At 35.1% G+C, this 14899-nt stretch overlaps 1 protein-coding gene across 1 annotated transcript; it reads left to right on the top strand.

Annotated features, from left to right (window-relative positions):
* The first annotated feature begins 1983 nt into the window (after positions 1 to 1983).
* LOC110806220 (uncharacterized) lies at positions 1984 to 2487 on the top strand. Its single transcript, XM_022011864.1, has one exon. The coding sequence runs from the start codon at positions 1984 to 1986 to the stop codon at positions 2485 to 2487; it is 504 nt and encodes a 167-aa protein (XP_021867556.1).
* Positions 2488 to 14899: the final 12412 nt, after the last annotated feature.

Here is a 14899-nt window from a genome sequence, read left to right as displayed (position 1 = left end):
AAATTTTACATCCATTCCCTCATTTTCCCACCACAACATACAACTTACAATATTTTATTATAGGAGTACGTGAACCACAAATTATTCACTCACAATACTTTAATATTAGTTTTCACTCACTTGCATTGTTGATTCATTTAGGCTCCATTTTATTCAACTTATTTTGTATGAACTTATATTATTTGAACTTATATGAACTCATATGAACTTAACTTAACTCACTGAACTTATCCGAACTGAAAAAACTTATTTTGTCTGAAATAAAATTATTTGTGTGAAAATGTATGAAAAGACTTAGTTTTATTAACTTATCTTAATTGGGTTTATCTTAATTGAACTTATATTATCTACAATAAGTCAAAATAAGTCGAACAAAACAGAGCCTTTTAGTCACTCATTTTCCTATTTGTTACCCGCATATATCATCACATAGTCACCAAAGTTCTTTAATTGTGGTTCATATAGTTAACGTAAAGATCATTCGGGAACGGAGGTAGGAATATGAAGTATGTCTAATTCAAATAAAAGTATATACTTATTGAAGAAAAATGTAATTTGAGTTATATAAATCTGTTGGTCCTTGTAAATAAATAAACATACTCATTTGTTTCAAAATAATTATACAGTCACATGTCATAATAAATAGAGTATGTTAATTATTCCGTAATAATTATTCTATCTTTTTCTTATTAAGTGGATTAACATATAAAGTAGTGAGGCTTTTTGAGTTTTTGGAAAAATAGTAGATGTAGAATATATATTTTTGGTAGATAAGAGATAGAATATTTAACATAATATATAACATAATTATGGTGCAATTATTTAACGTAAAGATCATTCGGGAGCGGAAGTAGGAAGACGAAGTATGTCCATTAAAAGTATATATTGATTTAAGGAAAGTTTAAATTGGGTTAGATAATATGTTGGTCTTTGTAAATAAATAAACATACTTCATTGTTTCAAAATAATTGATACAAACACATGTCATTGTTTGTTATTCCGTAATAGTTATTCCAATTTTTTTTATTTAATCGAGTAACATATAAAGTAGTCAGACTTTTAGTTTTAGGAAAAATAACAGAGATAGAATATGTTTATATTTGGTAAATAAGAGATAGAATATTTAACATATTATATGAATGTTTAAAAATAAAAATATACTGGTAATTTAATTTTTTACGTAAACTTTTTAGGATATTTATTATTAACAAGATCTTTAAGAATAGTGAATACTACTTTCATGGTGTATATTTTTCCTTATATAAGACAAAGTAAATTTAAATTACTTATTTTAATTATTTTTTATATTAAAACAGAGGCGAATCATAAGGTGACATTTTTCATCACCACATTAATTTCATAATATAAGAGATAGAATATTATTATTTAGTATAATATTAATATTTCATAATAAGGGGACCCTCATTAATGGAGTTCAGTGATGATTAATGGAGTTCCATCCAAACTCATTCATCCAAGAAGAAGATTAAGGAAAGGGGACCCTCTCTCCCCCTTGCTCTTTACCTTGTATATGGAGTACTTCTCAAGAACTATGAAATCTGTAGGTGATTGTCCAGGATTTAAATTCCACTCTAGATGCAGATGCTTGAGGTTGAATCATTTATGTTTTGTAGATGATCTGCTGATGTTTTGTAAGGGGGATTAGGGGGTGATCAACATGATGATGGAGGGGTTTGAAATCTTCTCCAAAACCACAGGTCTTGTGGTTAATGTTTCTAAATCTTCCCTCTACTGTTGTGGCATATCTGACCTGGAGATTGAAACCATACCCTCTCAACTGGTTTTACTCAGGGGAGTCTCCCTTTCAAGTATTTGGGTGTGTCTGTTAGTCCATGAAAATTAAAAGCAAGTGACTGTGGGCAATTGGTGGACAAAATGAAACAAGAGTGAGACACTGGAGCTCTAGACATCTGTCTTTTGCTGGTAGAGTACAATTGATTAACTCAGTGCTGATGAGAGTATATGTGTATACTCAGTGCTGATGTATGGAATAGACTGACTATTCCAAAGCACAGGTTCATTCTCTGGCTCACAATGCTAGATAGACTTAAAACAAAGGAGAGACTTCACAAGGTGGGGATAACTCCTGATGATCTATGTCCCATTTGTTTTACTCAAGTAGAGAAGATTAATCATCTTTTCTTTACCTGTGAGTTTAGCAAGCAATGCAGACAACTTCTTATGAATTGGCTTGGGGTTCACTTAAACAGAACCACTATTACTGGTCTACTCAAAGGGGTGCAAAGACACAGTAGAGGCAAAAGCAAAAAAGCAATCATCTTTACTATTATAGCCAGACTGGTTTATAATATAGGGAAGGCTAGAAATGCTGCAGTGTGGTCTGCTAAGGTTCCTACTGTTCAAGCTACTGTGGCTTGTATCAAGGCAGAGGTGAAAGGGAGGGTCCATAACCTTCTTAGCAAGAAGTCTAGTTCCAGTGATCTCAACTGGTTCAATGGTTTGTAATGAGGGGAGTGATTGCTTCTCCTTTGTGTTTTTTAGGCTAGGTGCTCTTAGCCTGCTTGTTTTGGGTTCTGTTGCTGTCTGCTAGGGGTTTGCAATTTGTCATGGTTGTAAAACCGTGTTTGTGCTAATCAATATATTCTTATTTGCTTGCCAAAAAAATAAATCATAATAAGAGATAGAATATTATTATTTTAGTACAATATTAATATTATTTTTATTACTCTTTTAGTATAATATTTTTTTTTTGGTAAATAAGAGATAGAATATTACATAATACATAACATTTAATTATGGTGCAAATAGCTAACGTAAAGATCATTCGGGAGCGGAAGTAGGAATGCGAAGTATGTCAACTTCAACTAAAAGTATATATTGATTTAAGAAAAATATAAATTGGGTTAGATAATATGTTGGTCCTTGTAAATAAATAAACATACTTCATTTTTGATACAGTCACATGTCATAATAAATAGAGTATGTTTGTTATTCCGTAATAATTATTCTTTTTATTTTATTTAATCGAGTAACATATAAAGTAGTCAGACTTTTAGTTTTAGAAAAAAGCAGATATAGTATATTTTTATATTTGGTAAATAAAAGATAGAATATTTAACATAATATATGAATGTTTAAGAATAAAAATATATTGGTAATTTAATCTTTCATTTGTTTCAAAATAATTGATACAGTTACATGTCATAATAAATAGAGTATGTTTGTTATTCCGTAATAATTATTCTTTTTTTTATTTAATCAAGTAACATATAAAGTAGTCAGACTTTTAGTTTTAGGAAAAATAGCAGAGATAGAATATTTTTATATTTGGTAAATAAGAGATATAATATTTAACATAATATATGAATGTTAAGAATAAAAATATATTGGTAATTTAATCTTATTCTATATTTGGAACCATAAGATCTTAATATTCTATTGTAGATTATATTTAAATATCATATGTATATTCTATATTAGATTGCTAACTATATTCTAACATATCTAATAATGTAAATATATAAACAATTTAGTTTTAAAAAAATAAATATTTTTTTTATACAGGGACACTTGTTAGCTCCAAACTGTGCTCCCTGTGTTTTAGTAGAGTATATAGATATAGATTGTAACTAGTTGTTGGACCCCAAGGGATAATAACAAATGTCATAAAAGTCGTACGGAGAAAGCCTAGGGAAAATTACGAGGGTAATTTCCTAGAATACTAAAACTATCGCCTAATGGATGTAAATTGTCCAAGTACTATAGTTAGTATTCTAGGAAAATTACGAGGGTAATTTCCTAGAATACTAAAACTATCGCCTAATGGATGTAAATTGTCCAAGTACTATAGTTAATGATGCATAAATGGTTAATAACAATTAAACAGCTGGTCAGGGGGAATCCACCTGAAAAGAACAAACCAGGTTTAACTAATTGGGTCCGACGGCAGATAACTATGAAGCTATAAAACGGAATTAATTCCTCATTAACATTCCGTGACGGAGCTTTAATACTAAAATACTTCTCTTCATCTTTCCTCTCCATGGATATAGAATAGCCAAAGAATAACCAAATGGAGCAATACCTGAAATAAAATAGTTTGTCTTGAAAGATACAACAATATCCACCTAGTTTAAGCTTGAATAATTAGGTGAGGATAGTTGTAGTGATGCTTCTCCTCCGATTCTGAGCAAAGAAGGTGTAACTGAATTAGTTGGGGTAGATTTAGTTTTGAAGGAAATATGTGAAGGAAATAATGCCCTTGGTCCAAGTATGCATTCTATGTTAAGTCTAATAAATGCGGTTCAGTATTAATTAACAAGTTAATAATTCAGTGAGATCAAGTGAGCTGAATGCCTAGCTAGAGGCCGCTTCAGTTCAAGTGGAATTAATGATATTAATCCACAGCTTACTCTTGACTGAACCCGTAGGGTCACACAAATAGTACGTAAACGGATCAAGTATTTAATGGCATTAAATACTCCATCTATGAATATTCGGAACCGACGGATCTTGTTTTCAGTGGGAGCTAAGATCGTCACAGGCAAGAAATGAATACTCCGGAAACGATGATATTGCCGGAAACGGAAATATGGATCGTATCGGAAATATGAATATTATCCAAGTCGTAGATGTTGCCGGAAACGGAAACATGGTACGTATCGGAAAATATTATTGGAAATGGAAATATTACCAGAATCGGAAATATTACCGGAAACGGAAATATTGTCAGAATCGGAAATATTGCCGGAATCGGAAAATAATTCCGGAAACGGAAATATTAAATATTTGTTCGAAACGGAAATTAATTCCGGAATCGGAAATATTAAATATTGTTCGTATCGGAAATAGATTCCGGAAATGGAAATTTAATCGGAAGCGTATCGTACGAATTAGCATCGGACGAGGCTTGCCGGACGAAGGCCCAGCACGAAGCCGGGGCCATCGCCCAGCAAGCATGCGCGCCACAAGCCCAGCCAAGGCAGCGCCCAGGCCTACCGCAAGGCAGGCCCAGCGCGCGCCAAGGGCCACGGCTGCGTGGGCCGTGCTACGCGGGCTGCTGCTCGCACGCGCATGGGCAGCCCTTGTGGCTGCCGTGTGTGTGTGTGAGTTTGTGCTCATGCGTGATTCCTAAATCTACAAGAGTCAGTGTATGATTAAATTTCTATTCCTAATTGGATAAATTAATTAAATAGAATTCATGTAGGATTCTAATTTCAATTAATTCGTATCCTACTAGGATTACGATTCCTTTTCCATAACTCTATAAATAAAGGCCTAGGGGTCATAATTTATATACAAGTTTCAAAGTATTCAAAAGTGAGTTTTTTGAGAAAATTAAAACACACATCTTGCTCATAAAGTGCCGAAATTTTCTAGTACCTTAAGGGCGATTCTAGTTGGTCAATCTTAAGGCGGATCCGGACGTGCTGTGGACTATCTACGGAGGGACGACACTTGGAGTCCTAAAAGACTTGTTCTTGTTCGGTTCGGGCGCAGCTAGGGAGGGCACGCAACAAAGAGTATGCATCTAAATTATGCTATATGATTATGTGTAAATAATATGTTGTCCTGGGTTAATGGTTGTTTCCGCATGATCTATGTAGTGTCATATGTATCATAACCTAACAGTGGTATCACGAGCCCCTTATTATTTTCATAATCTAAATTGCATGAACATGGTTAAATATTACAATTTTGCAAGAATTAAAAGGGGTGATTAATTTTCGTAATTGTTAATTAATTGCAAATTGCGTTTATTTAATTATACGTACGCAGTTTTTCGGCAGTTTCTTCGTTACTCATCCAAATTGAGTGATTTTTGTTCTAATTCCGCATGTAAAAGGCATTCTAAAATTTTGACAAAAATAATATTTTTCTGCCGAACCCAGAATTCTCAAATTCGAAGCCTAACTATGACTTTTCGAAGGTTTTAGTTTTTCGAATGCAAAATTTCGTAAATTTAAGATGTTAAATTAAATATTTGCGATTCTTGTTGATAAATCTTGAATTTTTGATTGACCTACTGCATATGTTTAACAAGTTTGAATGCCTAGTCTTGTTAATTATGCAATCTAATTTGTAATTATGATTAATTTGTTGAAAATTAGAATAATTTAGAATTAATTTGATTTTCATAATTAATTGTAATTTAATTAGAAACCTATGATTAAAAACCACCATAAAAATTGTAAATTTACGATAAATTTTAGATTTTTATGACCTAGACTTGAATCCATATCAATCGGAAATCAATTGGATAATAAATTTTCGATTTTTTCGCCCTAAAATTATGAAATTAATATTATTTATTAATTTGTCATTAATTTTAAGTATAAATTTTAAATTTTTATGCGATTCGTTCAAATAACTTGCACGCACGAAGCAATGGACGCTTCGTGTTACCCTTAAGGGGTGTTGTATAATGCGGGCATGCGACGACGAGCAAGGGAGCTCGTCGCCCGTGCGGCACGAATGCAATGAGCAAGGGCGTAGTGCACGAGCACAAGGCAGCAGCCCTGCCTTGTGTCGTGTGCCACGAGCAATGAACGAATGGGCATGGGCGAGGGGCGAGCCAAGGCAGTCGCGTGTGGGCAGCAAGCGAGCTGCGCCACAAAGCGCGCTGCCTCGCACAAGTGCGCGCAGCCTCGCGCGCAGCGAGCGCAAGCTCGCGTGCCACGAGCGCTGCGCCCAGCACTGCTCGCGCGCACAGCGCGCGATGTCGCTCGCCCAGCGAGCGATGTCGCGCCCCAGCGAGCGATGGCTCGCGCGCACAGCGCGCGATGTCGCCCGCCCAGCGAGCGATGTCGCGCCCCAGCGAGCGATGGCTCGCGCGCACAGCGAGCGAGCCAGCGCGCCCAGCGAGCGATGTCGCGCGCCCAGCGAGCGATCTCGCGCGCGCGCACTGCGAGCGATAGCTCGCGTGCGATGGGGCGCTGTGCGGAGGCTTGCGATAGGACAGCAGCAGCTATGCGACGAGCGCATGGGCTGCGCGCACATGGCCAGCAATGGCTGTGTGCGTGCGGCCCATGGGCGTGCAACGCGTAGGGTGTTTGCGTTACGATTAGATCGTTTTGAATGTTTAATTTGAAAATTTCAGTTCACGTAATTTTAATTAATTTTAAAATTAATAATTTGAATTAATTTCTTGGATTTTAATTTTGAATATTATAATTATAATAAATGGAATTTATTCTAATTATTTTACTAAAATTAAAATCATGAATTAATTTAAATGCGACTGAAATTAAATTAAATTTTTTTTGGATTCAATTATAAATTTATATGAGCTTTAAATTTTAATTAAATTTGTATGTTTCCGGTTAGACTAGAAATACAATTTTATGTTTAAAATTAGTAAAGCATATGAATTTATTGGTTTGAGTGGGAGCGCTTTTTAGTCATAAACTCTTGATTAGGTCTACAAATCCTTAAGGTTAAAACAACTCGATTAGAATTAATAAGGACTGAATAATTGGTAGATTATTGGTGCCCTTGATTAATTGCTGCAAATGTTTACGTGATGCATAATGTGTTTTACTAACCAGCTATGTGGGCCATTCATGATAATGAATGGGTGAATGGTATATATTGTATATGTACTGTTTTGCAGGTTATGAAGTGACTAGTATGGCCCAAATAGGATAGAAAATATGGTCTGCGTACCATTAATTTGAATGTAATTGGTCTAAAGTACCAAAGTTATTTTTCAATTCAAATATGGTCTGCGAACCATCAAATAGTTGTAATTAGTTATAGCTTATCCTATTTGAAGAAAATGGTGCCTCCCACGGAGATTTTCAAGACGGACTTTGAAGTCAAAGCTTCAAGATGAAGTCGGGCCATACTAGATCACAAATATCTTATGCATGTTTTAAGTTATTTATTGTTTTAAATATGTCTTAAAATGCATGAGATCAAAAGCTTGATTATGTTGCATGATTAAGGATTTTAGTTCACTTAAAATCTAACCAACATAGTAAGAGCCTTAAGTTCCAAACTTAAAAATTGAGTTAAAAGGTGCCATGCCAAAATATACACTTGCTTGGATATCCTTTACATCAATCTAGTAATAGTTTTCGCTCAGCGAGGTGTTACTTATTGGTCCTAAAGGGGCAAGGTACACAAATAATTGTGAGTACATGTTAGTTTTGGTGAAACTCAACGATATAAGTAAGGAGTCCTTTTATGTCGTGGCAAATTCGATAGGTTTACCTAATAAGTTCTTAGACGTACCTATCAACCAAGAGTAGTTTCTAGACTATTAGCAAAAGGCTTTTGCTTACCTAAGATGTTTTAGGATTAAGTCGACAAACTGTGCTTAGTTCTTCAATGATTTTAGGATCTTGGAATCATTTTATTCACACCTGCCGGAACAATAAATTCGAATAAAATGCTAATAACTTGTTGAAATTGCATGATTGCTTTAATTTTCAAGTTATTATTCATGATAAATGTTTAGACTTTGCATGCTTCAATGTATGTTTTAATTATTGTTTATAATTAAATATCTTGCACTGCAATAAATCCTTTTAGAAAGGTAACAGTAAATTTCCTCGATTGGTAGTGAATCCAAGAACGATTCACGGAAAAGAGAGAAAGTGAGCAATTTAAAATGTACGTTTCTTATATCGACTTTTATGGTTGTTTTCGAATATCAAAATCGAATGGCAAACCAATTGGTGCTTGTGAATTCAAAATACAATGTAGTTTTGAGATCATAAAGCATTGAGTTTAATACGCTCAGCTTTACCAATGGTTAACAACCTAATATCTTTGTCCATTTAATTCTCGAATGAGTCTAGTCCCTAGACATTCGAATAGATCGATACTTAGAGAACTTTAGAAGCTTCTGGTAAGATCATCTAGTTGAAACTTAATATTCAACATAAATTAAATGTTAAGAACCTTGTTGGGGTGACATTGGACATGTCTAACAAGTATAAAAGTCAACACTAAAGAATTCAATTCTTAAGACTATAAGAAAGGGTACAAGAAATAGGAAACAAGGAACAAATGAAAGGAATTTACGATTCCGTTTCTACCTATAAGTTTATGTTTAAAGAGAAGTGACCTAGCAATCAAACTTCCTTGGTATCATATACCGCTTGAGGTTCTTACTTCGGTAATAACTCAAACAATGGAAGCTAGGATACACTAATGACCTACAAGTGGGAAATGAAGCATGGCAATGCTACATTAGTTGTAGGGTCATCTAGTTTGTTTTAAGTCCTTTCAAAGGCTGGAACTTAATGGCTATTTTGTTCCATAATCAGCATACCTAAATTTCTGCTTCAGACACAGAAAGACTCACATTCAGAAGAACAAAAACAATGCTTGATTGTTTGTTCATTTGAATGAAATGGTCATTTACAGAATGAGTCAATATGCTTGATTAAAACAAACAACTCTTTAAAGAACTTTACTAGGTTCAAATCAACCCCTTGATTTGAGTTCCACTAATCTTTGGCATTGTTGCTTAGACTATATCAACAAGTTAACATTCAAAAGCTCTATTTTAATGGACTTTTGAAAGTTGGTTGATTTCTAGATCAACTTAAGACAAGCTAGTCTTACTTGTTGAAAGTAACAAAAGATATGAACTATTGTTAGAACGCCTAGACGATAGAGTTCAAAGCTAAAGAAAGATTTTATGACTTTATTATTTCACATGGATTTGAGTGAATATAGGTTTATTTACTCAAATGTGATATAAGTTGAATCTGTTTGGCTAGTTCAAAGATTCAGAAGTATAAAATCCACTTGGCAAGAAATCATAAAGATCTAGGTTAGATCATGTTGATGATTACTTGAGACCAAATATGATCATCAATGATTGTGTGTTGTAATTTCACAATCTAGCTCCATAAGATATGGCATATCTAAGTTGGAATGATCGAAGTCAATTAGTACTTGATTCGATCAATGATGAATCATAAAGACTTTTCCTATAATTTCTAAAACAAAATGCTCAACTACCACCAAACTAAACCAAATTCGTCAAAGCTATTGAAAAGTAATTTCAGAATAACTTTTCATAAAATATATCTAGAGAGTTGCAAAACTCAGTGGGAGCTTAGTGTTTGTCATTCGACAAACTAAGGCCCAAGTATAGATATATGTTTCATTGTGATTTATTCAAATGAGACACAAGGGTATTGTTTCTACCACGAATTTTTGAGAACATAATGTTTGTTTGCTCGAAATAATGTCCTTTTTGGAGATTCGTTTCCAAAATGACAAGTGGGAGAAAATAGACCTCGAAAGTTTTCGAGGCGAACAACAAACATAAACGGACATTCCGGAGGCTTTTCGAAGTGCTTCAGAAAATCCGAACTTATTCTTTAAGGACTTTAGAAGTGGCTTTAAAGAATAGATATCTCTTAGAAGACTTTACAAGTGCTTCAAGGAGAACAGAATATTCAAAGGACTTTCAAGTGGCTATTGATATTCTATTGTTTGATGTTCTATACCCAAGTAGGCATAGAATTCAAGTCACTGAAACTATGAGATTCTTCTATTAGATAGTGAAGAAACATAGAGATCAGGTCAATGAAACTATGAGATTCTTCTATTAAATAGTGAAGAAACCTACAACTTGCAGTCAAACTATTATCATGTAGATTAATGAGTTTGTGACTTGTAAGAAAGCTATGACGAAACCCAGATTCCCTAAAATGGTTAGAGGCCATATATAGACTCAAATGTTTTAAATGGTTAGAGGCCATAAAACATACTCAATGTTTTGATGACAAAATTGAAATTTTGTTGATTTGCAAGAATAGTTTCACACCTATTGGTTGCAAGTTTGTTTTAAGGATAAAAACCATCAAACATGGAATTGTGTTCACACACAAAGCTAGATTAGTTGCTAAAGGTTACAAGCAAATTCATGGTGTGAATTGTGTTGAAACCTCATGCATAATCGTAATGCTCAAGTCTATAATTCAAGCAATGATTGCATATTGGTACATATAGCAATTGGATGACAAAACGTATTCCTCAGTCAAATGTTGGAATAAACTATGTACATGGTATGTCATAGGATTTGTGGATCCAAATAAATGCTTGAAAAAGAAAGCTAGCTTACGAAATCTAAGTACAGATTTAAGCAAGCAATTGGGAGTTGGAACTGTATTTTAGTGAAGCTAATAAGTATTTTAGTTTCATAAAATGTACATGATTCTTATAGATGTATAAGAAGTTTAGTGGGAGTACATAAAAACTTATTTGGTCCTATGTGTATCACACACATATCTCTCTATTGTGAAATAACATTCAAATGCTAATGACTTAGATTTGAAATTATTCATCAATGATGGACCATGGCGAAACTTAGTACATATTGGGTATTAAGATCTATTTACAAAGATCTTATAATATTGTTTTAGATTAAGTAATGGCATTTACTAAATCAAACACGAAAGTCTCCATTGGAGATATTCGACCCATGTGAATAAATCTAAGTAAAGAATGTTTGAACTATGTATAAGCATTTACTAAGTTAAACATCAAAGAGTCTAAATGAGATTCTTAACCTATATTATATGTCAAAGAATTTAGCTGGATTCAGTATCTACTAAAATTGAATGAGCTAAAGTTACATGAATAGAATTCAATTGGGAATTATTCTGCAAAAGAATTTATCATGTATGATATAATATGAGGATCGCCAAAAACGTATCGTATGACTTTAGGCATGACGAACATATACCAGTCTCTATTGATCTAAGTGAAGATCAACTAGATTGAGATCAAGAATACTTATGGTACTTGAAAAGGTACATAGGAATAGTTCTTGATTCAAGGAAATAAAGATATGCTAAATATTGATGCTACACGCATAAACACTGGCAAAGGATCAAGCAAGACCCTTTGGAGTTAACCATTGATAAGGACGAGCTATAGAGCATCGTGTTTTGAAATGGCAACATGGATTGGAGACCATGAGTTGTTGCGTGGGAAATTAAAATATTAATTTCTATGTTCTAAGATATAGTTGGAGAGTCTTCCACATATCTATGAACTGCTTGGATAGGTAAATCCAAACAAAGCATCACTAGCAACCTATACAGTTGAAGTAAAAGTAATTATTGCCTAAGAAGCAATAAAACAGGGTTGTTTATGTTAGGTTATGATACATATGACATTTACATAGATCATGCGGAAACAACCATTAACCCAGGAAACATATTATTTACACATAATCATATAGCATAATTAGATGCATACTCTTTGTTGCGTGCCTTCCCTAGCTGCGCCCGAACCGAACAAGAACAAGTCTTTTAGGACTCCAAGTGTCGTCCCTCCGTAGAAAGTCCACAGCACGTCCGGATCCGCCTTAAGATTGACCAACTAGAATCGCCCTTAAGGTACTCAGAAAATTCGGCACTTTTGGGGCAAGATGGGTGTTTGAATTTTCTCTCAAAAACCTCACTTTTGAATACTTTGAAACTTGTGTATAAATTATGACCCCTAGGCCTTTATTTATAGAGTTATGGAAAAGGAATCGTAATCCTAGTAGGATGCGAATTAATTGGAATTAGAATTCTACATGAATTCTACTTAATCAATTTATCCAATAGGAATAGACATTTAATCATACACTGACTCTTGCAGATTCAGGAATCTCGCATGAGCTCAAACTCACACACACACGGCAGCCACAAGGGCTGCCCACGCATGCGAGCAGCAGCCCACGCAGCGCGGCCCACGCATGCGCGGCCTTGTGCGCGCTGGGCTGTGGCGTGCGTGCTTGCTGGGCGATGGCCTGGCTTCGTGCTGGGCCTTCGTCCGGCAGGCCTCGTCCGATGCTAATTCGTACGATACGCTTCCGATTAAATTTCCATTTCCGGAATCTATTTCCGATACGAACAATATTTAATATTTCCGATTCCGGAATTAATTTCCGTTTCGAACAAATATTTAATATTTCCGTTTCCGGAATTATTTTCCGATTCCGGTAATATTTCCGATTCTGACAATATTTCCGTTTCCGGCAATATTTCCGATTCTGGTAATATTTCCATTTCCAATAATATTTTCCGATACGTACCATGTTTCCGTTTCCGGCAACATCTACGACTTGGATAATATTCATATTTCCGATACGATCCATATTTCCGTTTCCGGCAATATCATCGTTTCCGGAGTATTCATTTCTTGCCTGTGACGATCTTAGCTCCCACTGAAACCAAGATCCGTCGGTTCCGAATATTCATAGATGGAGTATTTAATGCCATTAAATACTTGATCCGTTTACGTACTATTTGTGTGACCCTACGGGTTCAGTCAAGAGTAAGCTGTGGATTAATATCATTAATTCCACTTGAACTGAAGCGGCCTCTAGCTAGGCATTCAGCTCACTTGATCTCACTGAATTATTAACTTGTTAATTAATACTGAACCGCATTTATTAGACTTAACATAGAATGCATACTTGGACCAAGGGCATTATTTCCTTCAGTCTCCCACTTGTCCTTAGGGACAAGTGTGCATTTCCTAATTCCTTTGTCGCTCGATGCTTGCTCTTGAACATAAGGTAAGAGTTGTCATCCTTATTATGTCCAGAGGTGTTCCTCGGTTTCAGAGTTCAACTGATCAAATAAACAGATAATCATAGCCTATGATTCATCCGAGCACGGCCATGCATTTCACAGTTTCTAGCTCTCCGAGTGGCCTTGTACAACTTTTAAGCATCTCATCCCGATTTATGGGAGGACAATCCCAATCTTGCGATCTTGAGATTAGACTTCGTTTGATAGGTGATTACCTGAGCGTTGCCTTTATAGCCTCCTTTTACGGTGCGACGGTTGGTCAACGTCAAAGCAACCAGTTCTCAAACAAGTAATCTCAAATCACTCAGGTATTGAGGATTTAGTGTCTAATAATTTAATGAAATTTACTTATGACAGACTTTCATCTCTTACAGTAAAGTTTCATAGGTCTTGTCCGATACTAGTCTTCCCAAAGTAAGTATCTATGCAAATGATTATGACATTGCCATGTCCACATAGTTCAAGAAACAGAACTACTAGTCATCTTGCATTCTAATCGTCTAACGTTTTCTATGCGTCCAATTTTATAGAAAACTCCGACTAGGGACCATTTTCAACCTTTGACATTCAAGTTCACTTGATAGACATTTCTTAGTCACAGGACTGGTCCTGACAGTCTATCTTGAATATATCGTCAAGTTGAAGGGACTCATCATTTAATAAACCACAAATTAAATGGAAAAATGAATTCCTTTCATTTATTGTGAATGATTAACCAATAATGTTTTACAAAGATTTAAACTCTAAAACTTTAAAACATTAAACAGAGACATCAAAGCCATTCTCCAACATGCTTGATTCCCATAGCTGCAGTGTGCGAGTTGTGCTTCGCTTGCGGCAGAGGTTTAGTTAATGGATCTGATATGTTGTCATCAGTTCCAATTTTGCTTATCTCGACTTCTTTTCTTTCAACGAACTCTCGTAGAAGGTGAAATCTACGAAGTACATGCTTGACTCTCTGGTGGTGTCTAGGCTCTTTTGCCTGTGCAATAGCTCCGTTATTATCACAATACAGGGCTATTGGTCCTTTAATGGAGGGGACTACACCAAGTTCTCCTATGAACTTCCTTAGCCATATAGCTTCCTTTGCTGCTTCATGTGCAGCAATGTACTCCGCTTCAGTTGTAGAATCCGCAATGGTGCTTTGCTTAGCACTTTTCCAGCTTACTGCTCCTCCGTTGAGGCAGAAGACAAACCCAGACTGTGATCTGAAATCATCTTTGTCGGTTTGGAAACTTGCGTCCGTATAGCCTTTAACAATTAATTCATCATCTCCACCATAGACCAGGAAGTCATCTTTGTGCCTTTTCAGGTACTTCAGAATATTCTTGGCAGCAGTCCAATGCGCCTCTCCTGGGTCT

The sequence above is a fragment of the Spinacia oleracea genome, chromosome 3 (assembly GCF_020520425.1).
Source record: "Spinacia oleracea cultivar Varoflay chromosome 3, BTI_SOV_V1, whole genome shotgun sequence".
Lineage (NCBI taxonomy): Eukaryota > Viridiplantae > Streptophyta > Magnoliopsida > Caryophyllales > Amaranthaceae > Spinacia > Spinacia oleracea.
This window is presented reverse-complemented; position numbering and strand designations above follow the sequence as displayed.

Bases quoted from the DNA above. Each gene is read 5' to 3' on its own strand.
- LOC110806220 (XM_022011864.1), top strand. From the start codon at position 1,984: ATGTGTATACTCAGTGCTGATGTATGGAATAGACTGACTATTCCAAAG.